The sequence below is a fragment of the Rhinolophus sinicus genome, chromosome 14, assembly GCF_057876585.1.
Source record: "Rhinolophus sinicus isolate RSI-liver-muscle chromosome 14, RSI-T2T, whole genome shotgun sequence".
Classification (NCBI taxonomy): Eukaryota; Metazoa; Chordata; class Mammalia; order Chiroptera; family Rhinolophidae; genus Rhinolophus; species Rhinolophus sinicus.
The window spans coordinates 56452441-56479051 of NC_142514.1; the positions used below are offsets into that span (position 1 = coordinate 56452441).

Here is a 26611-nt window from a genome sequence, read left to right on the forward strand (position 1 = left end):
GACACATCAGAACTAATAGACTGGCTAGGTCTTATTTTGGGGGAAACACAGTAAGAAAATAAAAAGAGAGAGAGAGCGAGAGAGACAAAAATCTTAAATGATGTATTTTTTTTTTAAAAAGAAAGATTAAAAAGTTAAATTTTATTTCCTTTGGTTAGAATTAGGGAGGGCCTCAGGCATCTATGGTTAATTCCAGTTCTTATTGCTTGAACTATAAGTATGTTATTAATTTTATGAAATGTTTTTCAACCTTATTAAAAGGTTAACATTTTAGAACTATTTGAACCATAAGTATGATATTCATCATTTTATTCATACCAGGGTTTGATAAATAAACTGGAAAACAAAAGTTAAGTACTTCATTCTGGTTCTGGTCAGGTGACACTCTTTGTGTGGATCCTATTTCAATAAAAGTAGATGGATAACCAACTATTTCAAATGGTTCAGGGATTGTTTTTAGGTATGTTAGTTATGACCATATTGTAGAGATCATGGGACTAAATAGACAATTTTTAGGGGGAAAAATGCCATTAAATTTGAGACTGTAGAGCCACATTTAAAATACCTCAAGCTAATTACCATTAATTTTTTGTGGTGAACTTAAAAGCTTTGACAGTGAGAGTGGACTAATTGGATTGTAATTAGAGGACAACTTAGAGTATCTGTACTTAATAAAATTAAATTAGGTTCATTTTTAGAGGTAATAGAGCTTCCATTTTAAAAATTTCGTATTAAGGTCTTGGAATATGCACACATTTTGTTATTTCTATAGTCCTGTCCTTTCTGCTTCTGAGATTTTAATTAACTACTGGAAATCCATAACCAATTGCTATAGTTTATGGGGAAAAAAATGCCATGAAAGCACCTTATGTTTTTCCTCTTCATTTTCAAAATGATTTTGGTTCCTTTGATTAGAGATTCTGTGCTGATATACATTTTTGGTACCCATAGCTCATTTGAATACAGCCAAAATTAAAAAAAGTTTTTTTAATCTAAAGATAGAATTCCATTTTTAATGAACTTAAAGTAGCAAAACCACTACTCTTTTTTTTCATTCCTTTAGGAAATACTGTGTTTCCCCGAAAATAAGACCTAGCCAGACAATCAGCTTTAATGCATCTTTTGAAGCAAAAATTAATATAAGACCCGATGTTATGTTATATTATATTATATTATATTATATTATATTATATTATATTATATTATATTAAAGACCGGGTCTTATATTATAGTAAAGTTAAAAAATACAGGTCTTATATTAACTTTTCTCCAAAAGATGCATTAAAGCTGATTGTCCAGCTAGGTCTTATTTTCGGGGAAACATGGTATGTATTGCCAAAATTAAGGAGTAGATACTCTATCGTCTTGTTATACAAAGGTGATGTGGTTTGCAGAAGAACTGTTCTATTAACAAAGCTGGACTTTCAAGGGATATCAGTGTTCATCTATGCCATCTCTCTGGTGCCAAAATGATTTTGTTCCATTCTAGAAATTTGAAATATGTAATTTGAAATCCTTAATAAAATTTGCATTTAATAGATGATGTAGATATAGATATAAATGTACTGTGTTTCCCCGAAAATAAGCCCTACCCCAAAAATAAGCCCCAGTTAAGATCCTCAGCCAGACAGACGCATTTTGTATGCTATGACGATGTTCCAGAAGAAGATGACATGACTGCATTTGAAGAAATGTAGATTGTTGTACTTGAGAAAATAAGACATCCCCTGAAAATATGCCCTAATGCATCTTTTGGAGCAAAATTAATATAAAACCCAGTCTTATTTTCAGGGAACTAACAGTATAAGACCTGGATTTATTTTCAGGGACACAGTAGGTATAGATATAGATGATATAGATATAGACATAGACATAGACATAGACATAGACATAGACATAGACATAGACATAGACATAGATATAGATATAGATATAGATAGATGTAGATAGATATAGATATAGGTATAGGTATAGGTATAGGTATAGATATGATATAGATATAGATGATAGATGATATAGATATAGATAGATATAGATATAGATATAGATATAGATATAGATATAGATATAGATATAGATACAGATACAGATATAGATACAGATACAGATATAGATATAGATATAGATATAGATAGATAACAATGCTCCTCTTTTTAACCTGAATGAGACCTACTATCCATTGGATGTCATGTTCATGTTCTTCTCAATTTCGTCGACTCTATAATGAGAAATAAAAACAAATTTTCAAAGAATTTATTTTGAGACTTTATTATGGCATACTGTAATAAAGTTCTGGGTATGATGACTGGCCCATAATAGGTGTTCAATCATGTTTATTTCAATAAATATAATACACTATACTTTCACATCTCTGTCACACTGCTGCTTCCCTTCCTCTCTCTCTAATCCTCCCATGTGGCACAAACAGGAATCAAGTCCTTTTTTCTTGTAAGGAGGCAAATGTCAAGATTCATTTTAGCAGAGAAAGGACTTCTTTTTCAAGGCAATCCCTCAGCCTTCAAAATAGTATTTGCATTGATTCGAGTTGATCATACGCTGAGGTTGAAGTTCACCCTGATTAGAATTCTAAAATTATCTTACCCAGCACAGTGCCTTACATAGAATAGGTATTGAGTAAAAATCACTTGGTTATTTAGTAGATGTCACCAAATTATTAACTGTGGGGACAGAGTCCCAGAGAGCAGTTTCCAGTCTCTCGGCCTCATGTGGGATGGTGCAGGCTCGGGTCACAGAAGGCCATCAGCTGTGACTAGTTGATCATCAGCTGTTACCAGTTAGCCATTAGCCACTGATATAACTGCCATGGCTACATTGGTTGGTTGGTTGGCAGAGAAACAGACAGCAGATTGCAGGTCCTGCTTCCTGTGTCTTCAACCCAGCCACCAACGTGAATACGTGTAGTGGTATGACTCCCTTATCCATGGATCCGTTGTTGTTCCTTTTTGGCCTCACCATATCCTGCATTCTTGTGTGGGGAGTGGGACCAGAGACCCTGCATTACATAACTTTCCCCAAGCTAAGTGTTTATAACCAGATATACAGGTATAGAGTTACTATACTTTTGCAAAGGGAGAAAATACCCAATGAAAAAATCAATATTTTAGACTTCAAATAAAAAGAGGTATTTGACATTTGTGGGCTTTCTTTCTAACAGGGACATAGTTGTCCTGACAGGGTGCTATATACTATTTGTAGTGATCTCAGTTTACAGACACAGCCCAAGCCCAACCAAGTATTTGGCTTTATGAAGTTTTGAGTGTACAAGAGAAAAAGATGAAGAGGTCAAGTTTGTTTGTAATGAAAAAAACGAAAAATAGGGACAAGCCAACTAAAAAGAATTCAGACTAAAGAGAGAGCTTGATAAAGTGGAACCTGATAAATTTTCCAAAGGTCTTGGAAAATCCAGGGTCTCAACCAGAAAGAAACTGCTCATTGAGATAGAACTGAACAAGTGGAGACATATGGAATAAAATTTCAAGCAAGTGCTCTAAATCAAATACTATAAATAAGTTCAAGAAACGGCAGTATATTTTAACAAAGCAAGTTGAGATCACTAAGATGCAGTGATAAAGCTAATAAAAGGAGCTGAGATAACCAGATAAGAGCAGCTCTTGGGTCAAACCGTCCATTTGTGACAAGGTATTTCTTTCTTTTTGTCATAGCTTACTGTAGTTTGCAGGTGTCTTCAAATATATAAATGAGTACCTTGAGCCTTAGCAAGCACTTTGTGTTACCTGAAGCTTCAATTATGATAAAGAATGTTTCACTCATCCAGCTCTGAACTCCTATCATAATGTAAGGACGGTTCCTGCGTCAAAGTGGTAAATAGAGCAGTCACCATATGCAGCCATATCTCCTGCTACATCATTCAGGAAGTGAGCTAGGCAGGACTGTGACCAAGAGGTAGGGGGACACGTGGAAGTGTCCTAAGACTCTGGCCATGGTGACAACATGACCAAGTGAATAGTATAAAAGAAAGGTACACTTTAAAAATCATTGTCTACCCCCAACGCCATTGCATTCATAACACTCAGCCCAATAACATATTTGTTACTTAAACAAGAGGCTGTTGTTCCAGTGTTTGCCCTCAAGTTGTTAGTCAGCTGCTGACCTCATAATCTGCACAGCTGTGGCATCTTGATACGTTGTCATGAAACAGATTGTGATGTCTCAATTGATCACTTTCAGGGGTTGCAATTGTCAAGTGAAACCAGTATGCTGATTCTTATTAGTTAAATTAAGCCTTGTTACAGCAGAACCAGCTAATTCACTCTAATGACTGGGAAATACAATGCAAATTGCTGCATTTTGTAGAGTAGAGTGCATCTAAGGCTTTTTAAAAATATATGTTTCTTTTTTTCTTTTTGATTTTTAAAAATTGGTGAGTCTGTACCCCCCCCCCCATAAAAAAAATGCTTTTATTATACAGTGAAGCAACTTCTTGGAACAGTAAATTGAATGTAACTTCCCCACACCATATGCATCTTGGTGATAAGTTGGAGTGTGCCATATGACACACACAATTTAAATCAGGCATTGATTTGCATGACTCTAAGTGAGTTTGGAAGACTCAGCTAAGTGTAATGGATGTCAGCCCCTGCTGCAAATCGCCTCATAGAAAGAATATTGTGTTCTTCCTTATCACCCCAAAAGACTGTCAGCACCTACATGCTTGAGGAAAGGTCTTACATGAATGGCTGATCCCAAGAGGCATTTCCTTGTGATTGGCCATTGGTGAAGTCTTCACTATGGCATCAACCTTCAGACCCCATTTTTAAGTGCCCTAATACACTCAGCTACCTTGAGTGAACTTATTGTAACCTGGTGCCTGGACCATCTGCTGTCTACCTTAGTTCAGAAATCTTACTGTGGCAGGAGTGATGGACAGTCCCTTGGAGTGCTGTGTTAAGATACCTCAGAAATGGACCATTGTGGGACCTCCAAGTCAAGTTTTTTCAAAATTCTTAATTTTGACATCTCAAATAAATAGATGCTTTTGTCTAGCATATTTTATTGGTGCTCAATGAAAACTAAATCAAAGAAGTAAAGTTCAATTAATGCATAACTGTTAGCACCCAAAATACAATGGGAAGTACAAGTTTATCAAAGCAGTTTTTTATAATAGAAAAAAATCAGATAATAACTGATGCCAATCAGTGGGGAAATAGGTACATTATGATACACCTGTATAATGGAATGTTGTGCAGGTATTACAAATATCTCTAAGGACTATTTACTGACATGGGAAAGCTTAATGATGTGAAATTAAATGAAAAATAATGGTTGCCAAATTATATAAATGGTATTTCTCAATCTGTCTATAGTAATATATCTAGAAGGAGGAAAATACAGCAAAATATTGTAATAGTTTTTGAGTGGAGAAAATATGAAGTGTCTTTATTCTATTATCCTTTTTTTTCAACTTTTCCATAATAAACCCTTATTATTTTAACAATCAGGAAAAACAGTTTTTAAAAGCAGTTTGAGTGGTTTTGTTACAACATTTGCTGCAGGAGTCTCTGTTCAAGGCAATTCACATCTAACAGGTCTGGAAATGAGCTTCTGTCTTCCTTTCCTGATTCTGCTCCTCCAGAAGCTTTCTCTTTCTCAGTTAAAGACAGCTCCCGTCTCCCAGTTGCTTAGACAAAAATTGGAAGTTACCTTAACTCCTCTTTCTCTCCCATCCCACATTCCATCTACTTTCCGGTCAACCCAGTAAACTCTTCCTTCCAATATATCCAACACGTGATCTGCTTCTTGCTACCTCCTGTGCTACCTAACTTCATCCAAGCCACCATCCTCTCTTGCTGTAACTGACAGTAGCAAGCTCTCTCAGTTCCCATCCTTGTCTTCTTTGCGTCGGTTTCCCATGAGCAGCCAAAGCTGGTTAAAATAGAACTCTGATCAGTCACTCCTTTGCCCAGACACCTCCAATGGCTCCTAAGTAAATGACCCCATGTGATGTCTCCCCGTCATCTCTCTGGCCCCAGTACCTACTCGCCTGCCTCAGTGCTCTGCCAGACCACATTGCTCTCTCTATTGTTCCTCTCCTACCTTGGGGTGTTGGCGTTGGCTTTTGCTTTTGCTTTGTAGGAGTACTTTTCCACTAAATATCTCCTTAGCCAGCCCTCTTCATTCAGGTCTTTCCTCAAATATCACCCCCCCACCCCCCACCCATCAGCCAGGCCTTTTCTGTTGACTCCAATGCGTGCACGCGCGCGCACACACACACACACACACACACACTCTAACCCTCTTCCTTGCTTTAATTTTCTCTAGTTAGCACTTATCTTCATCTAACGTATTATATACTATGTGGATTTGTTCATTGAGTTTCTCTGCTAAGTTGAATATAAGCTCTATGAGAGCAGGGATATTTGTTTAAAATTTTCACAGCTGAATCCCCAACCCCTAGAGCAGTGCCTGGCACATAGTAGTTGCTCACTAAGTACACTGAATCCTGACCATTGATAGGAAAGATTATCTCTTACAGTGCGTGATAATTATCCTGGTGACTGTTCTGAGGCACTTTGCCTATCAATTTACCCACCTAGATTGAACCTATAGGCATGTTGATGTGGTTCTTCTGGATTGCTTTCTCTTTTTAACGAAATTAATTCTAGACGAATTGGAAACACCCATTTCTTCCTTAATATTAAGTTCAGTGTTTAAGCTCCTAATAAACTACTTTGATTCAATTGCTTTCATTTTCTAACTTAACCACTATATATTTGTTTCCTAAAATATTCTAGGGACTTCTGCAGAGTGGTGCTAAAATGAAGAAGACAGACATTGATTCCACTCTTACAGAGTTTACTGTCTAGTAGACAGACAAAATTAAACAGTAAATGAAAGTGTGACATTAATATCCAGTGTGAGAAGGGCCACTGACCAATACACACAATAAAAATTGAGGATCAAATATCAGATACAAAATGGAGACTCCATTGAAGAGAGATGAGAAAGATGTGTATCAACAAAGCACATTGCTTTTTTTTTTTTTAATCTCTGTTTTAAAAGACAGGGTGACTTTTCTTCATGTGGGAGGGAATGGGCAAAGGGGATTTATATAGCGTTGGAGGAGAGAATCAGGGAACAATGGAAAGAGCAGTGAATTTAGAGTAAGAAGATCTAGATTTGCATCTACCACTGCAACTTGAAACTATCATCCGCAAGTCCTAAAAGCTGGTGCTTGATTTCTTTGAGTCTGTGTTGCCTCATTGGTTAAAAAAAAGGGTAGCTCTGGAGACCTCTATATACATGCAAGGCCAGCCAACATGAGGGGACACAAAGGAAGTTTTTAAGGTCCTTGTAATATTTTTTGCTAGCCTGAGACTTGTCGTAAGTAGTTCTGGGTTCTGAACATCTTTTTCAGAACTTTGTTATTTGCTGAATTTTTCATATTTTTATCAATTGCTACATTACCACTCACACACGTAAGTAAAACACAGAGTTGATGCCTGGATATATTCTTTTTGCCTCCCCCCCCTTTCTTAGACATCATCCTTATTAAAGGAGTCAAATCTTTTCGATTTTCCTTATTTCATTTGAAGTTACGGTTTTGAATGAAAAGTCATTTAGAGTGGAAAACAAATGACTAGTATCCTATTTAATTTTAAACCAACACAAGGGGATAGAAATTAAAGTTATTTCTTAACCATCTGTATTCACTTTTTAAATGAAAGCATGCCCCTAGCTTGACAACCTGTGGCAGCCACTGCGGGATTAGGAGATATATATATATATGTATATGTATATGTATATGTATATGTATATGTATATGTATATATTTCCACATTTCCCACTTACACATACCTAGCTGAACTTTCTGTTTCCCTAGAGAAACTTATTTGGATAAATGGAGCTTACTAATTTACATATTTCTCTCCCCCGCCTTGTTTCTGTTTTTCAGCCTTTGCAACTCGACTGTGACCTTTGTGCCATAGTGTCAAACTCAGGTCAGATGGTCGGCCAGAAGGTTGGGAATGAGATAGATCAGTCCTCCTGCATTTGGAGAATGAACAATGCCCCCACCAAGGGATACGAAGAAGATGTTGGCCGCATGACAATGATTCGAGTTGTGTCCCATACCAGCGTTCCTCTTTTGCTGAAAAACCCTGATTATTTTTTCAAGGAGGCAAACACTACTATTTATGTTATTTGGGGCCCTTTCCGCAATATGAGGAAAGATGGCAATGGCATCGTGTACAACATGTTGAAAAAGACGGTTGACATCTATCCGAATGCCCAAATTTATGTCACTACAGAGAAGCGCATGAGTTACTGTGATGGAGTTTTTAAGAAGGAAACCGGGAAAGACAGGTGAGTCCTCTGAGAAGCACCCTTATTGTCCCTTATGCTAAATCTTTGCCGAGTCTTTTTGTCAGCTATCAAATGAACAGTTATTTTTCAAACTGATCGTTACATGTTTTTGACTATTATAATTACTTGATGAGCCAGCAGAGTTAGGCCCCATTTATTCCACCTACATTACCTTCCTTTCTCTCCATTTTGATTGGCTTGAGGCTCCAAGAAACACTGGATGCTTCCCCAGAATAGCTTTAGATTTGTTCTTATTTAGTTTAATTTGCTATTGATTAAATTGGATTTTAGCCCAAAGAGGAAGTTTGTATATTTCTGTATCAAAATAAAAATGTTAAGGAACATTAGGACCTAAATGCCTTTGGAAGTTATGGCAAAAATTTACCTGAGACCACAAAACACAACAGGCTATTGATTCTCTAACTAGGTTACATAGCTCCTTGAATGCAAATAGATCCTATGATCATGAACACCAATAACCTGGTATCTAACATGTTAAGCAGAATACCACATTGAAATCGTGTGTTACTTAAAACTACTAACAGTGGATTCATGAAGAGAAATAAGGTATACATACCATTCACTAAGTTATCCAAAAATCTGTTTCCATTTTTCATTGCTTCCATTTTTTCTGCAGCATTCTATAAACTGCACTTTCCACTTCCTTTCCTTGAGGCCTGCTGGCTTCGTTCTGTTCCTACTCCTTACTTCTCCTACTTCCTCTTCATTTCCCTCATCTCCCATATAACTCTATTGCCTGCCATTGTTTCTCCCTCTTTAGAAAGCGAACCAGTATATGAGAGAGAGGTGGAATTATCAATCAGCACATCTCAGTTCATATATCTAATTCTAATAAAGAACTGCTAAAAGAAAATATTAAAAGTAATTGCTAACGTTTTCAATTATCAGTGAATTTTGCTTATTCATGTTATCATGGGTAAATTGAGCATTGGCTATAATTCCAATATTAACATTATTATTCCTCAAAATGTATATCTTTCAGTCGTCAACATTATCAAATCTAAACTTTTAACTACATTAGGGTATGTGCTTATAGGGGAAATGTTTCTGATATTTCTGGGCATAATTTTAATGATGATTATTTTAAAATCGTATCTCCTATTGGCAAGGTAGGTTGAATTTAGTGTTTTCTACTTCTGAGCACCAAAAATGTACAGCATCTAGTGAAATACAACAAAATGCAAGATATAAATAGCCATAATACTGTCTCCTTTTACTGTTAGAGTTACCAAGAAGAATCTCAATGGTTAGGTTTGAGTCAGTGTAGCATACGCTGTCCAAAGAGACAGGCAGTAGAGATAAAAAGAGTAGGTATATGCTTCAAAGAAATGCTCTCACATGAAGCCCCATTCTATATAAATATGATCATCCTCAAGGGGCTTTGGAAATTTCTGGTCTCTCACTAGCTCAGAGCAATGCAATTAATTAGATATATGTGGTTTTTCATTAGTCACAGTTAGCCCTTGGGGTATCCCCCAGTCAGTCATACTATAAGCCCTAGAACCATTTTAGGATATCAGAGAAGAACTTATCATGCCATATGTTTCTACGTGTTTATATCATGTTGGCGTTTGCTGTGAGCTTCAGTGAGACAGCCCTGTTGCACATGTGTGGATTGTGCAACAAGAACTAGGAGAGAATAGCTTTAGGAGATACATTTCCCTACTGGCTATGATGAGGAAAGCTTTTTGAATGCTGTGGGGAAAAGCTTACTTTGTAAAATTAATTTGCAGGTATTATTCAATTGGTAGAGTTACCAAAATAAGTGTATGGAGAAAAAAGTCAGAATAATTTTTTGGTGCATTCTTGCTGTTTCCTTCAGTGAGTCTAATCTTGTTTGGTTGCTTCACTGAGTGTTGCAACCAGACCAAAGAAGACAATTATGCTTGTGTTTAAGAAATGATCAGAATAGATGGTTTTGGTAAAATCTAGTTGGATGACAAAGGTTGACCGAAATGACCTCAAAACTGCTTTCTCTACTATGATTTAAATCTATATCCCAACTTTAGTTGTGCAGATATTATTGTTTAAGGATTTTGTATAGTGACCTAATGTTCACTGCCAAATTTCAAACAAGGATATTTTAAAACTTTTTATGAAGGATAATGCCAAACATAAAATAGAGAGATTAATGGTGTAATGAGCCTTTGCATACCAACTGCTCAGATTGAATGACTGTTAGTTAACTCATGGCCAATCTTGTTTCATCTATACCCCTGCACACTTTTTCCCTGTCCAAGGATTATCTTAAATCAAATGCCAGACATTATATTTTTTCATTCATAAATATTTTAGCATGTATCTGTAAAAGATAAACATTCTTAAAAATAAACACCAATAAACTTTTATTTAAAAAAACACAATGCAATTGTCCTACATAAAAGTCAGCAATACTTCCATAATAACATTATATATTTAGTCTGTTTTCAAGTTTCTCCAATAATCTCATCAACATTTTTAATAGTTAATTTGAATCAGTATTACCATGAAGGTCCATACATGTTTTTCAAGTAAGAATTAGCATGAGGTCTATACATTACAATGAATTGATATGTCACCTATATTTCTCGTAACCTGTAGCTTCTTCTATCCCTCTATCTCACTCTATAATTAGAAAAAAAAAATCTAGTCATTTTCCCTATAGAGCTTTCTTCAATCTAGATTTTGCTCATTGTACCCCCATGATATTTCTTCTACATTGATATTTTTTATTTCTATATTGACACTTTATTGGATTCAGGTTTGTTTGTTTTTTGTTTGTTTGTTTTTTTACCAAGACCACTAAGTGATACCTTTATCTGGAGGAATACTGGAATACTGTCTAGTTTTCTCTTTTTATATGTTAGCAGTCATTAATGATCATTGTCTAGATCAAATCATTCACTAGAGGTTACAAAATGGTGATATTTCATCATTTCTTTTTCATTTGTTTGCTGATATACTTTATAAAGATAAACTTGCCCTCATTAACCACTGGGTTACCATGAAATAGAGAGTACCGATCCTTTCTCTTTATCAGTTTTAACACATTGGTTCCCTAGCATCATCCAAAAGTGACCAGTAAGTTTATAATGATCAATATTTACATACTGATTTGTATACTTAAACATATTTGAAATATTTCAGTTCGTTAAAATTATGTTTCTTATGTTCTGGGTAGCTTCTTTGCTTCCTGGTATTATATGATGTTGCAAGCTCTTCTTGTACATTATCTGATGCAAACCTGGATTCATACATTTTTCCAAAGAATTAGGACCTTTTAGTATTTAGGAGAGTATAATCTTGGTACTACAGGTACTCATTGCTACTGGGTTGGTCTTTGTTTCTTAGTCTTTTCATTGGACACAGATAGTGTATAAAGAACATATACCGTATGTTCTTTATATACTTTATATACTTTGTTCTTTATATACATGTGCTGTATATGTTGTTTAAAGATAAAATCATTATGAGTTCAAACTGAAACCAGGGCTACCAGGATTTTATTTTGTCCCCATAAATCTTACATCTGGTTATTATTTCTGCAATGTTGACAATCATAGGTCCCAGAGACACCAGTGTAATTACTCATCTGCTTTATCCCACAGCCTACATACAACAATCTTAGAATAAGAATAACAGCATAACCAGCACTCTTATTACTGTAAATATTTTAAGATGGTTTTCGTATCAAACACGACATCTTAATGGCAAGTGTTCATGTGAGTTCATGCTCACAAGTGTGTGTTGGTTATATCCTAACAAAAGTTGTAAATATTTTTCTCCTAAGTAAATAAGTTAAATGGTATATACATCATTGCAGGCTTCAGGGAGGAAGGCAATAGGGATGTCCATTTAATTTAACATTCGTTGTAAAGCTATTTTGATTTGCCTGAATTTCCAGTAAGTTTTTAGCAAGTACTCAATTTCTTCAAGTTTTTAATGGAGAGGTTATGTCACCATTAAGATGCATAATTTATAGAATTTTAAAAAAATTGTATCCTTAGTAGTTAAAGTGATTCATGATAGGTAAATGATTAAATTGAGTTTCTCAAAGAAAAATTTGCCTCTCAGCTTGCTTTTTCAAATTGTCATGTCCTTTCTTAAAAAATATAAGCCCCGCCCCTGTTTAAGTTGGGTGTTTTAATTCTTCCAGTAGTTTTTATTTTTGTCTTAAGGGATTCCTCTTTGACAAAACAGGAAAGAGTAAAGAAATATTTGTACTGTTACATTTCTTAGAGTGAGTTTAGACCAACTCTTAAGCATATTGGAATATTTTTTCAATCCAAATGAAATTTAATTTGCTTTCTTATCAGTTACTGACTAAAATTGTTTGGCTAGTTAATTAGAAAGGGTGACCTTATTGGAAAGGCTGGGAGAACAGAAAGACAAGGCTGCTGGTCCTTTCTTTCTTGATCTTCTGGGGCCCAGTTTTCTTTGGAATTCTAGGTCCTTTGCACAGTGGTCACCTTTATATTTTCACTTACCAAATATTTTTTCTGGGAAACAACAACTTTGAACAAACCAGAAACCTTTGTAATTAAAAGTCTTGTATTCAAAATCTGGGACAAAATGGAACTCTTTTTCCCCTGTGAATGATTGGTATGCATAAATAATATTAGCCTCCTGACATTTACACATTTGCATTAATGCATCTTAAGACTGAAATACCCTAGAGGTGCTGTAGGGCTGACAGTATTATATGGAGCCACAGTTAACATTTAAAGAATGTGATTATGTGTCTGGCCATGCACAGATGCAAAACAAATGTTAACTTTCTTGGAGAAGCAACAGAGAGCCAGTGTGAGATATTCTGCTTACCTGTGGGAAGGTAGGCAGTTGCAGTTTGCATCCCGCTGTAGAAATACGTTGGCAAACGTATGCACATTATTTAATTAAGTAATAATTGAGAAAGCTATAGTCCCCATTAAAAGTGCAAAGCTAATTCAGGGCTGATAAAGGGCCCTGAGCTGCCCTAAATAGGTCTTAATTAGCTGGCACCAATGTGGCTATGCCTTCAGGGTTGGAGGAAATTAATGAAAGCTAGCAGCAAATAAATAGATCAATGTTTCAAGATGTTTCTACCTCAGTTGCAGAAGATGAGAAGGGAGAGAGTTGCTTTTGAGGATCATTAAGGAAAAAGGATACACAAAAGTCACTTTCAGAAAACATTATCAGAATGGGAACCTTAGAAATATGAAGATGGTTACCTGGCTGATCTTGCCTGCCTGCTCCATCCATTCCCTCTGAATCATAAGGGGAGAAAAAGAAATCACTGATGTGTCCTTTCTCATTGCCTTCTGCTGGTGACAGTGTTGTCATCTGGTGTGAGGTCTAAGTGCAGCCCAGGTTTTGCTATGCTAGCTTGGCCTTTTGGACTTTCTTGTGCTGTTGTGTGATCAAATTTAGGGATTAAATTAGCTCACATACCTTAGGTTGGCAAACCTTTGGTAGTTTCTACGGTAGAAGGGAAGATGTTTCAAGCCTCTCCCCTGAGAATTTGGGAACGCTCTTTGTCCCCTCTGTTGGGGACATGGCTGGCAAGCTGTCTTAACCAATTCAGTGCAGCAAGGGAGAGGGACACAACAAAAAGAACGGGCTGACCTGAGTCAACCACAAGGCACAGAAACTTGCGAAGTTCACCTAAAGAAATTTTATGACTCTCCTTGGACTCTGAAAACAAAGATGTCTACTTCTTTCTAAGTCAGAATAATAGGTACTAACCCCAGGAAAACCTGGACCAAGAGAAAATAGGCAAAGTACACAGTTTCTTGGATTGAAAAACGACACAGTATTAAAAACAGCATTTTTTTTTAAAGGACCATTCTTTGCAAATATAGCATCTCAGCACTTTTTCAAGAGCAACGTTGACACACCTCTGTTAAAATGAATTAAACTTCCCACTCAGCTGATCTATTTGGCAGGAACAATAAGTTCACACAGCAGTCATAGGCAGACCCGTAGGACTCCTGAGTTAAAAAGTGTAATAAGGCATCCAGGGCTGTGTGAAAAACACTAACAAGCATTGAGAAACAGGGGACTTCCTTTTTCCCATTATTCATGATGGCATCCAGTGACCTACCTACATTAGGCCTCCTCTATAATACACATGTGCTGGAAATTAGAAATTCAGTAAAAAAGAGGGAAGAATCTATTTTAATAATGGAAGGATGGCAAGGACACTTGTAATTTCTTTCTTTTTTCCTGAATTCTTGTATGCCTTGACTTCTAAGAAATCGTTGGTTGTTCTGAGACTTTTCATCTTATACTATATCTTTCTTTTTATACTATAGCAGTTTTCAGACTTTAATGTGCATACTGCAACCTGATACAATTGATTTGGGGTGGAGCCTGAGAATTTGCATTTTTGAACAGGTTCCAAGGTCAGGAAAATGCTGTTAATCTACAGATGACACTTTGAATTGCTCTATTTTAGATTGCTTTGAATGAAGGGACAGGCAATATTTCACTGTTCCTTGCACCAGAGAATTACATAAGTAAAGAATAGATATTTCCCAAATAGTCTTGGTAATCTGCTTGTAGTTGAGTCCCAATGTTGTAACTATGCCTTGTTCATGGCCACTTAAGGATAGGGCCCAGAAGCCCTTAAGAATTCAACAAAGGACTTATTGAACTGGCCTTATTGTGTTTATTTGTTCATCTCTCTCATTGAATAATACACTTCTTAAAGACAGGGGCTGTGCCCATATCCATTTTATTGTCAGACCTAACATAGTGGTGGTTTGCCAACAATACACCAAACAAATGTGTTTTTCACACTTTACTTCTTTCAGCTAAATGGCCTATAGATATTTCAGATTTCCTTGAAATGACCTCAGCGATGAGTCATTTTCTTTCTTCTGTCAGGACTACTACTGCTGCTCTAGTTTGACCCTTTGCCTGCCACGTAGGTGACTACTAATAGAGCCCTGTCTCTGTGCCTTTGCAGAGATTGCTCCCTCTGCCTGAATTGCACTTCCTCCCATCACCTTGTACACAAATGCATCCTTTATGACCAAATCAAATGTTACCTCTTCCATGAAACCTTTTGTAATATCTCTAATTAGAACTCATATTTCCTTCTCTGAAAATCCATAATGTTTGGACTTTTTTTAATAGAAATCAGTACTCTCTACCATGCCCTATTGCCATTTATGTCTAGTCTCTTCAGGTAGTCCATAAATTCTTTGAGGCAATACCAGCTCTTACATATTTGTTTCCCCAGAACCTTATATTAGGTTGGTGTAAAAGTAATTTCAGTTTTTGCAATTATTTTTAACCTTTTAAACCGCAATTACTTTTGCATCAGCCTAATATAACATTTGACTCTAATAGGTATTCAGAAAACACTTGATGGATGAATGAGTAAATAAATAAGTAAATGAGTAAAGTAAATAATACCTAGAGTTTTTTGTTTGTTTGTTTGTTTGAAGTCTATAAGTCCCTTTGCCACTCATTGAAATACTTGTGAATTTCAGAACAGTTTTCTTTAGCACTAGGGGTCACAGTAACACCAAATGAGGCAAGTTCTAGGATTGGGTTTTGATGGAAAAGTTTCCACAGTTCCACTCAGAGAGATACCTCTCGCTCTAACTTACCGAAAGGTTGGCAAATCTATTACCTTCTGTAGGGATTTTATGACTGGGCACTGGGTTTTTAATGTCACTGACAGAGCCATTCCTCAAATACAGGTTTCCATTTTAGTTTCACTTCAGTGGCAAATCAGGTTCTAAGACTTCACTCACAATTCTTTTAGCTGTCAGTCACCTAGTGAAAAAACAAACCTGAGCACCCAAATCCAAGGTTATACTCTTGAGCCTTAAGAAGCAAATACAGCAACCACCACAGAAGGCAGAAAACAAGATCGAACTAAAGGAGACCTGGTTATTACCCAACTCTGTCTTCTAACTGTGTCCCAGAAAACACTTCTTTGTTAACAAAGAAAGTGACTTTCCTTAGTGAAAATACTTTTATGTAACTTCATAATGGACATAAAGAAAAGAAAAAAATGGTAGTCGTATCTCCTAACACACTACATAAGTGGTTGATGAAGTTGTACATAGACTTCAAGGAAAATTAATGAAAGTCTGTTGATATCATTCAGATTATGTCACTCTTCTACTCAAAATACTTGTTTCCCTTAAAGTAAAAGCATGAGTTTTTACAATGACTTATAATGACACCCAGAGTGATCTGGCCCTTTGTTTCCTCTCTGACCTTCATTATTAAATTTCTCTCAAGCTCAATCTGCTCCAGACACACAGACTTCCTAGTTGTATCTCTCACACTCTGGAAATGCTCCCTCCTGCAGGCCTTTACTTTACTTTCTTCTGGATCACATTTCCTCCCCATATGTCACGTGATCCACTCCATCGTCTCCTTCAAACCTTTGCTCATTTGTCATCCAATCAATGAGTCTACCATGATATTACCTAATACTGAAACCCCCACTTCCCATAACCAGCATTCCCAATTGTCCTTACCTTGCTCTACTGTTTTATTTTCCCACCGTAGCATTGTTTACCTTCTGACATTCTGTATAATATGCTTATTGATTTTATCATTTGTTATTTTTTGTCTATCTCCTCCACAAGGATATAAGTTCCTTAAGGGCAGGGTTCATTGTCAGTTTTTGTCACTGATATACATAGTGTATATGTATACACTGATATACATACTGTATGCGTGGCATACAGTAGATATTTAATATTTGCTGAATTAATGACCAAGAGATGGAAAAAAATTAAACAAAGGATTCAGGCAAAGCTGCAAAACTTGTCTCAGGGGGTCCACCAAAGTAGCTTAAAAAGAAGAATATACACATGTTCAGAAACCATGCAGTTAAGGTAGGAATTTAAGGCAACTTGTTCTGCTGTTGTTCTACAGAAGGATACTAGCATGACAGCACTCCTACTCAAAGAGATCTTCAGGTCACTCAAGGAACTGGTCTGACTGATTTTTATTCATTAGCACATAGACCAATTGTTTAAACAGAATTGGCCAAATTAGCTAATTTCTTTGCTGTCCAGCAGAAACAGCGAAAATCTCTGACTGTTAGACGGTTTGGTAGAGCAGTAGTTCCCCAATATGAGCCCACTTCAGAATCACCTGGAGGGTTGTTTAAAGCACAGCTTGCTGGGCCCATTCCCAGAGTTTCTGCATTGGTTCTGCGTCTAGGCCCTAGAGACCGCATTTCTAACTAATTCCCAGGTAATGCTTTTGCTGCTGGTTCTGGGACTACGCTTTGAGAACCACTGTAGTAGAGAAAGATTTGAAGGTATCAGGAAACATATTTAATTGTTTTGAAAACATTTGGCCCTATAATCTTTATACTATGGGTGTAGTGTTATATGAACATCTAAAATTATTTTTATTATGATTATTTTTTAATGATGAAGAATCTTTTAACCTCCTACAAAAATCCTACTCTAGTTCTGTCATTTTATTCTTCACTTTCTTAAGACCTTGCTCCTTTATAACCATGCCAGATGGTGCTGCTCATTAGCTTATGAGAAAGTGATGCTTTATCATTCTAGAAAGAGAGACAAATCATTCTGTTCTCTGACTATGAGTCAAGAATCAACATTTGGGTGTATGTTCAACCTACTATTTGCTTTACAATTTTGCTCATTAGGTATTTATTACCCTGACAATATATGAGTTAGTCATTATCCCTCTGTCATGTGTTTCTTTCAAATTATATTCGTTTAAAGTTCATATTGGCACTATTTGACAATTGCCATCATCACACCATTACCTCCACTAATATGTAATTTCTTTTTTGCCTGAATTATCTTGGTGAGGTGGTTATCTAGGAAGTATATGCATAAAATTAACATACTGGATAATATTCCATTTTCTGAATCACCATATCCCCAACGGATAACTGGGGCAGTTGGTATTGCTGATTTGAGAAAAACAATAAAACTTTGGGACAAAAAGTAACATTATGACCAAAGTCATCACATTCTTTTTCATTCATTTTATGTTTTCCTTATGAAAAGAGGAGAATGGGGAAAGCATATAATTTAATGAATGGTGTAAACAAAACAAAACAAAACCTGAAATAATGAGATACCCGCAAGGTGATGGGGAAACTTTTCCCATGTGAAGTGGAGAATGTGTTAGAATTCAGGATCTGGGAAAAAAATAATACTAATTAACATACTTAAGATATTCAAGTCTTGGAGCAAAAACATATTTTTAAACATTTATAGTTTTCACTAAAAGTGTAATTGAAGTTAGTGCTAGATAATTCATGCAAAGTTACTATTACAGGCTTATATGTAACAGTTCTCTTGATGTGAATAGTTCATCTATTCTTCCCAAGAATGCTTCCCTACACAGCTGCAATATTAAACACGTCCAGTTTTCTTGATTTTTTTGCTGATTGAAGTGTGGGAAAAAGAGAAGGGGATATAGTAGGAGGCTTCTGGGAGAGGTTGTCAATCTGTCTTAATTCTTGTAGTTGATAGTAGGTCTTTGACCATTAAATCTTTATTAACTAAGATGTTAATATCCTTGTGATGAAATGAGTATCCCACAGCATGGTTGTATCTTTGTGGAGGCATAAAAGCTTTGATGATAAATGCAAGCAAAGAATGGTTGCTCTTTCAAGGTGACTTCCCCCGTATACATTCTAGATTTCTAATATGGTGTATAGTCCTAACCTGTTAGTCCCATAACAAATACAGTTGGGTTTACATAGGAGTGCATTAAATTTTCTTCCATCAATGGAGCAAATTTCACTGTGTTTCATGGTGATCATAATTAATTTGCCCTTTATCTCCTTTTTATCTTCACTCATAACTCATCTGATAGCTCACCATTCCAAAGAGGGAACCATTGGCAACGCTGTCACCTGGAAAGAATTACATAAAATATGCTAAAAACAGGAATGACTGCTTAACTGGTTCATCATATTTTACTTAGCAGGTGGATTCTTGGTGGGCAGAGAACATGTTTCTGGTGTTTTTGCTGCCAAGCACATTGTGGGTGTTCAGAAAATATTAAATAATAATAATAATTTCCTAACTAAGATGAAGATTTTTTCTATATTAAGCAGATGGTACTCAGTAGGAGCAGCCCATTATTTATAAGTATGACACAAGGTGCTGACAATTGTCTGGGAAACATGGCTCTCACTTCAGATGCTGATTATATGTTAAAGTGAACTTTTTTGACAAACAGCTTGATCAATATTAGTTAATGTTTGTGACAAAAACTGTGACTAGGGATGGACTTTGTGTGTATATGTCTGTAATTCTGCTGTTTGATTTTTAATATTGGCTTCAACTCTAAAAGTACTCCTTGCAATTTGCTTCAAGGCAAATTTTGGCAAATCTGTGTAGATCTGATTTTATCCCACAGGCTCGCCATTTGATTTGAATCCTCATTATTGCCTGATTTCTAAAGAAATTTTTCTTTCAAGTCTTTTGAGTATCACTTTGTAGTTACTAAAACTAGATGTGAACACCTCCATGATATTTGCAATGCTTATGCTAGTAGCTGAAACCTCAGTGGAACTAACGAGAGTTAATTAGGTTTCCCAAAATACACATCATTTCATGATTTTGCAGATCACCCCAATGAAAATAACAGTCTAATTTCGTCAAGTCATGTAAATTATAGTGAGAGGGATGATGAGAGTAGGCAATTCTCAGTTCTTTGGAGAAGTTAATTTTGTTGTCAGCACATCCACATTTCCAAAAATCACAAACCACAGGCAGAACTTTCCAGCACAAGTGAGATTTGGTGATCATATACTATTTCCATTTCTAATGTCTGTCTTCTATATAAGATCTATGCAAATAGGGGCTCTCAAGGATGCAAAACTAGCAGCTTTCTCTATTAGGAGCTCAGGGAGCAGCTGCCATGCTTTCTCATAAAGTATAGAAAACCTCCTGTTTACTAACATACACCCACACGTCCTCATCTACATACACACACCAAGCTACTCTATTTAGGCAGAGCTTTTATTTCGGTTTGAGATAGGCAGCACAGAAGTGCAGCATTATTCAAGGTTTTTATAAACATTTCACTCAGTGTGTGAGCACATAGTCCCTGGGTGCTAACCAGGTGTCAGACATCGTCCTAGATGTGGGGAATCCACGGATATTTGAAACATATTCTCTAGTTTTATTGGGAACTCATCAGAGGTCCTGGCATGTGTTGGCAGGTTCTTTGCATTGGCCTCACCACCCTATTTTTAATATTTATAAAGCATGCTCGTCAGGCTGTCGGTAGGTATGAAATGAAAGCATCTGAGAAACCCTGACAAGATAAAAAAAGTCCCAGAGTGAACTAAAAATATGTTGACCATAAGTCTGTGCAGGAAACCAAGATGTGTTCTTAAAGCAGCAAAGTTTTGTGCCCACGTCCGGGCTTTACCTCACTGTCAGGTAATCAGTGGACTAGCGGTCTCACCTGTCACCTCCACAAGTCCTGTTAGGAAATTATGACCATGATTTCTTTTCTACAAGCCTGCCATCTGCCCACAATATGAGCTCATAAATATATTAGCTTAAGTAAGGTTTATGATAATATAGAAGATAATGCATATTCTATAACTCAATATGTCTTCAGTTCCCCCCCCACCCCCCAGATAGCTATATGATTTTTTCCCCTCATTTGCTTTAGGTCTTGATTCAAAGTTTGCCTTATGAGAGAACATTTCCTTAGCAACACCCTCACCTGCCCTGCCCCCCAAACTGCTTACCAAACTCCTGTCCTTGACGTCACTTGTCAAGGACTGATGTATTATATATCTTCTGTCTTCTGTCTTCCCCCCTAAACTGTAAGAGTCATGAGAGCAGGACTGTGTTTCACCCCGCGCTGCCTCTCTGCCCCTTTGAATAGCACCTCAGGTGGGTGACTTGAGGCTGTTTGAAATTGTTAGTTTCTTAATTTAAGAAGCAACATTGGTCAAGAACTCTTAGGGTTGGACCTAAGGAATCTGTATCCCACTGTGTCTCAACGTTTTTCCTATTGTGGGCTTTCTGCTTTGAAAGATGTGATCTACAAAAGCAAACACAAACCTACATTTGTTAAGTAGTGTTCATTTCTCTATCTTTGTAAATCTGAGCAAATATAGCTGCATCAAAAATTCTGATAAATTCATCAAAAATCAGATATAGTTCTAGCCAGGAGCTAAAAGAGTGGACATGTCAGTAAGACTTTTGGATATTGGATAAATAAATTATTCCTATTTGACTTTTTGAAATTCCACATATGGCTCAAGAATCCCTGTTGTCGACTTCATGGACCCCTTTACAGTGATCTCAGTGAGGAAACTCTAAAACGAGCCCAACACACGTCTCACGAGTGAGAAAAGCTAAGACCAGAGTAGATATAGATTTTCCCAAAGTCACACCTCTTATTGTAGTAAAACTTTGATCACGGGGTCTCTGCATTCAAGATAAGTGCCGTGTTTACTTTTCTGGTCCATATGGCTTCCCCGCCATTGAACTGAACACCAGCTGCAGTGTTTCTCAAATGTATTTCGTGGACCACCTGTTTTAGAATCTTCCAGAGAGTCTTGATAAAAACAACCTCTCAGCTCTGTGGATTCAGAATCTGTAGGAATGTAACGTAGGATTCGTCACATCAATTAGTTCCCCAGGAGTGTCTTACACATAGCAGTGTTTGAGGACCAGTCACTTATTATGTGCCAGGACTCGTGATTCTCTTCAATTTAAATGGAAAGAAACAAAAACACAAGCGTCCAAATCTTATCACCAAACTATATGAATACATAATTATTGAACTTTGACCAATAGCTTTTATCAGAAAGCAACACTGGGCCATGTTAAAATATGTTTACTGTTACCATTAAGATAATACAAGCTACGCGCTACTTTGAAACTTGGGGGTTAAATCTAACTAGTTTATTAATTTCTTCTACAAACCTTGTAGAGTGCAAGGTGGTAGGGATTCAAAGATAATTGAGACAGTACTGGTGCAGTTGGGGGAGACATATATGATTTCAGAGAGCTACAGAGAGCCCTGAAGGATTTGTGATGCCTCCATATCAGGTCTCAAGTCCACGTAGGTTACAATCAGGTCACAAGCAGCTACAGTTGGGTGTTTAGTAGGCTGCATTTCTCAATCTCTTTTCATCCTTCTGGACATCTTTCTAAGTCCACCAAATAGTCTCAGTCTTCAAAATAATAATAATAATAATAATAATAATAATAATAATAATAGAATCTACAAGTTCTCAGAGGTAGGGGTTAAAAGCAAAAACTCATTAGATGTTATTGTTATTGTTACTGTGATCTGTTTTCAGGACTCATAACAGCTGTCCCAGCACATCACCCTTTGTCTTTGTTCTAATACATATCCCCCACTCTTCATCATCTTTGAGGGTGAATCATACAGCTCATCAGAATTTTACTTTCTGACGTACAACCTTGAGATTGAACAATTCAAAAAAATTTTCTAGAAATAGCTTTGTGGGATGTTAATTTAATTCCCCGAATGGTGAAAACTGTTTAAGACATTTTTCAAAGGTTAGGCTTTTGAATATTTCATATGATGGAAACTGTTTCAGGAAAGACTTAGAGACTAAAGGCCACAAAAAATGAGGCAAAATATACTTGAAGAAACTTTAAAAACTAGAACTTCTCATAAGAATATAAATATATTATTTCTCTCCATCTTGAAATGTCCTCAGGCATGTGTTGAATAAACTGACTTCATGGTTGTAGTTTTGTTGTTCTTTCCATGTTATTTTGTAATTCTCCCTGTGGCTATCATATTGATTTCCACACTGTGGTCATCATTATAGGAAAATGAAGGCATTAATAACATGGTCTCTATGGACAGATTGTAATAGAAAACCTTATAAATAATTACCCACTAATGGGAAAATTGAAAATATGCACTGTATTATAATGGTCATAATGTAATCATTAAAATTAAAATTATGTGACAATGAAAGAACTCATTATGCATTAGTTTATCTTTACATAATGTTAATAGCTAATGAAAGTGTGACAATTACATCTAATTAAGTTTAACAACATTTCTGCACTTCTTGTAAACGGACTATATTTTGCTTAAAACACTGCATGTGGAGACATTAGTGAGGCCGAGATCCATCTCTATTATGAGATTTGAAATGTAACCATCAGTCCTATCAGAAATAGCAATTTCAGGCCTGTTGGTAAATGAACTGGAAATGTGAGTTCTTACCAAAGGTAGCTTTATTAAAAAACGGGTTCTTGGATTGTTTCATTGATATAGTTAAAGTACGTGTTAGCCCTTCCCCTCTCACAAATGCTGTGTGTGTGTGTTTGACTCATCTGTGTTTTGTCTATAGCTATAGACTTGTTATGGTAAACTTTCAAGTCAGAAGGAGTTCATCCAGATTTGGGTTATAATAATGGATGGGAGTAGGTGTTGGTTCTTTGCCATAGATTATAGCCCATGACTGTAACCTACATCCTATCTGTGTGATTTGGACCAAGTTTAAAAACTCTCTGTGCCTCAGTTTTCCCATGTGTAAAGTAAGGTTAAAATAATATCTGCCTTCTGTACTTTTTAAATAATTAAACTAAATAATATTAATACATTTCATAGCTAGAGCCTGGCACGTAGTAAGCATTAATAAGTATTAGTTTTTATGAATTATTTTGCATCCATATTATAATACTGACAATAATTCCCAGCTGTCACTTTTCCTGCACTGATATTTTAATAATTTAGGTAATTATTCAGATTTTTTTCCCCTCCTTGAAAAAAGTCATTTCATGTATCATATTGAAAACAGCATATGGGTCCTCAATATGTAATCGCCATGTTCTCCATAATAGAGTTTTGACATGCTTGAGGTCTGGAAGGCAATCGTCAAGTCACCAGTATTTCCAACTGCTCAGGTTTCACTTTCAGAATAATGGACTATGGGATTCCTTCCAGACCCTTGGCTACTAGCATCAGGCTTGAGTCATCAGAAAGCAAAGACTGTTCAAGGAAATCCAGGTAGAATTTGGCAGACTTGGTCATTTGCTACTGTACTTCCAAGAAGATATGACACTGGCTTTTATTTTTCTTCTGTTCCCCTTTAATGTTAAGTGTAAATAAAACATTCCCTGTTTGAGAGGATTCGTTCACTCCTATAGTATCAACCATCACTATTACATATTATCTCCATCTTTGATATCACTTCTAAACATTGGTCTCTAAAACTAGATTAGCTATTAGGCATTTTCTGTGTGAAACAATCTGTCTAAAACTTGGCTCATCTTTCCAAACCAAACTCTCATTGTGTTATTAAGACTACCATCTCGTGCTTCATAATACTGATTAAATGATTATGTGCTTTATTTCTATTTTAAGGATCTCATCATCTCTTGTCTAAAATTTTGTTCATCTATTCTGCTTCCTATCTTTTGTCCTTCAATTCACATTTTATACTTTTATCAGATTAATCATCCAAAATCACTTTTGCATCTCATTCACCTCCCCACAAATCTTCAGTGGGGCTCCTCATTGTCTGTAGTGTCTTTCACCTGACATTCTTGTCCTGAGAATTTTGTCCAACTTTCTCTCTAAGTTTGTCACCAACTCGTCTTTACAAATATTCTGTAGCCTACCCCAATGAATCTGCTCATTACCGCCCCCTCCCCAACCCAACACTCTGAACATTGTATGTTTGCTGGCCCTGTTTCCTCAACTGAAAGGCCCTACTTTTTGTATTCCTGTCACATAAATCTGTTAAGGCACAGCTCAAGGATTAACCCTTTTATGCAGCTGTCTCTAACAGCCCTGTTTATGTCTCCTTCCTATACTTCCTCAGGCATTTATTTTCCTGCCCTGTACCTTGCACTTTGTACAAGTTGCTTTGACTGTTTCTTATTCTTTACGTATGGTTCTGGCTGACCAACAAGATCAGCAAGATTGGAAGCCCCTCAAAGCTGTCTTACATGTCTCTGTGCAGAGTACTCTGTATATATTAGGTCCTCAACAAATATTTGTCGATGAGAATGTCAATTTTGTAAGCACTTGGAGACAATACTCAAAGGCCTTTTTGCAACTACTGGAATCTGCCTGGAGCTGATTTCATACTTAAAAGTAATGTTTTCTGAGCCTCTTTCTTATAGGAATGTTGTAAAACCTCTTGGCAGAATGAAGCACAATCCCCTATGCCCTAAATTCAAAGGCCTTCTCCTAGAGGAAGTATCCTCTTAGCTGAGAGTTTACGGGAGAGGCCAGACACAAAGGGATCAGCATCACAGCCCTGGCAGCCCCCTCTCCTGCTGAGGGCAGCTGTCTCAATCTTCCATCTTGGAAGGGCCCTTAACTTACTTTCTGAAAGAGCAGGAGCTGCATCATCTGTAGCTGATGCCACTTAGCAAACCCCAGAAACAAAAGCAGGTGAACACTGACTATGCTTGCTCAGGTTTCTCACTAACTAACTAGATAAGCTTGGGCAAGTCAGTTCCTACAGTCTCAACGCTTTATTTCCTCCACTCTAAAATGAATCAAGAACTTCAACATTAAAATCAGGAGAGTTAAATTGTTCCAAATAAAATGAAAATTGTATTTTAGTTAAAAAAATAAAACTCAGGACAAATCCACTTGATTTTTTGTTGCTCTTCATTTCATAGAGGCAAATGCATCACAAATTATCTTCTCCAATCTCTCTCTCTCTCTCTTTGTCTCTCTCTCTCTCTCTCTTTGTCTCTCTCTGTCTCTCTCTGTCTCTCTCTCTGTCTCTCTCTCACACACACACACACACACACACACACACACACACACACACACTTCTCTATCAATCAGTTTTTCCCAGAAATTTCTTGCACAGGGGTTCTCTTCTATGTGGAAGAAACTGCCAATGAAATAGGACATGGGAATAGGATAAAAAACTGACTTCTTGTTGGAATGTTATATTTTATACACAAAAACATCTGGCTGAAATATGTAGCTAGGTTGCCTTTATTGATTTTTTTTTTCTTTTATAGTGCTGAGTGATTTAGATTTTCTGAGTTAGAGACACTGAACATATCTGGAAGTCTCTCTTTCATTTGTACCATCTAAAATATTTTATTGTTTAATAAAAATAAAACAAAGAAATTGAGCAGCTCACACACTTACACAAGTGATCTTCATTAGTGAAATGTGGGGAGGGGGGGAGTCTTCGTTCTTATGTTGCTTTTCTTGTGTGGTTACACCCTGTGCCACCCTTGCTACCTTCTGCCCTTTCTCTCTCTCTCCTCCTGGTATCTGCTCCCTCTGTTGCCTCTGTATCTCTCTTTGTTTTTCCGCA

The 26611-nt window shown here is 36.5% G+C and overlaps 1 protein-coding gene across 2 annotated transcripts in view; it reads left to right on the plus strand.

The window, feature by feature from the left end:
• ST6GALNAC3 (ST6 N-acetylgalactosaminide alpha-2,6-sialyltransferase 3) overlaps positions 1 to 26611 on the plus strand; it is a 521545-nt gene that overhangs the window by 313895 nt on the left and 181039 nt on the right. For both annotated transcript variants that reach the window (XM_074334964.2, XM_074334965.2), the window contains exon 3: positions 7934 to 8343. In XM_074334964.2, the coding sequence (XP_074191065.1) occupies positions 7934 to 8343 (410 nt within the window). The remainder of the gene's footprint in view (positions 1 to 7933; positions 8344 to 26611) is intronic.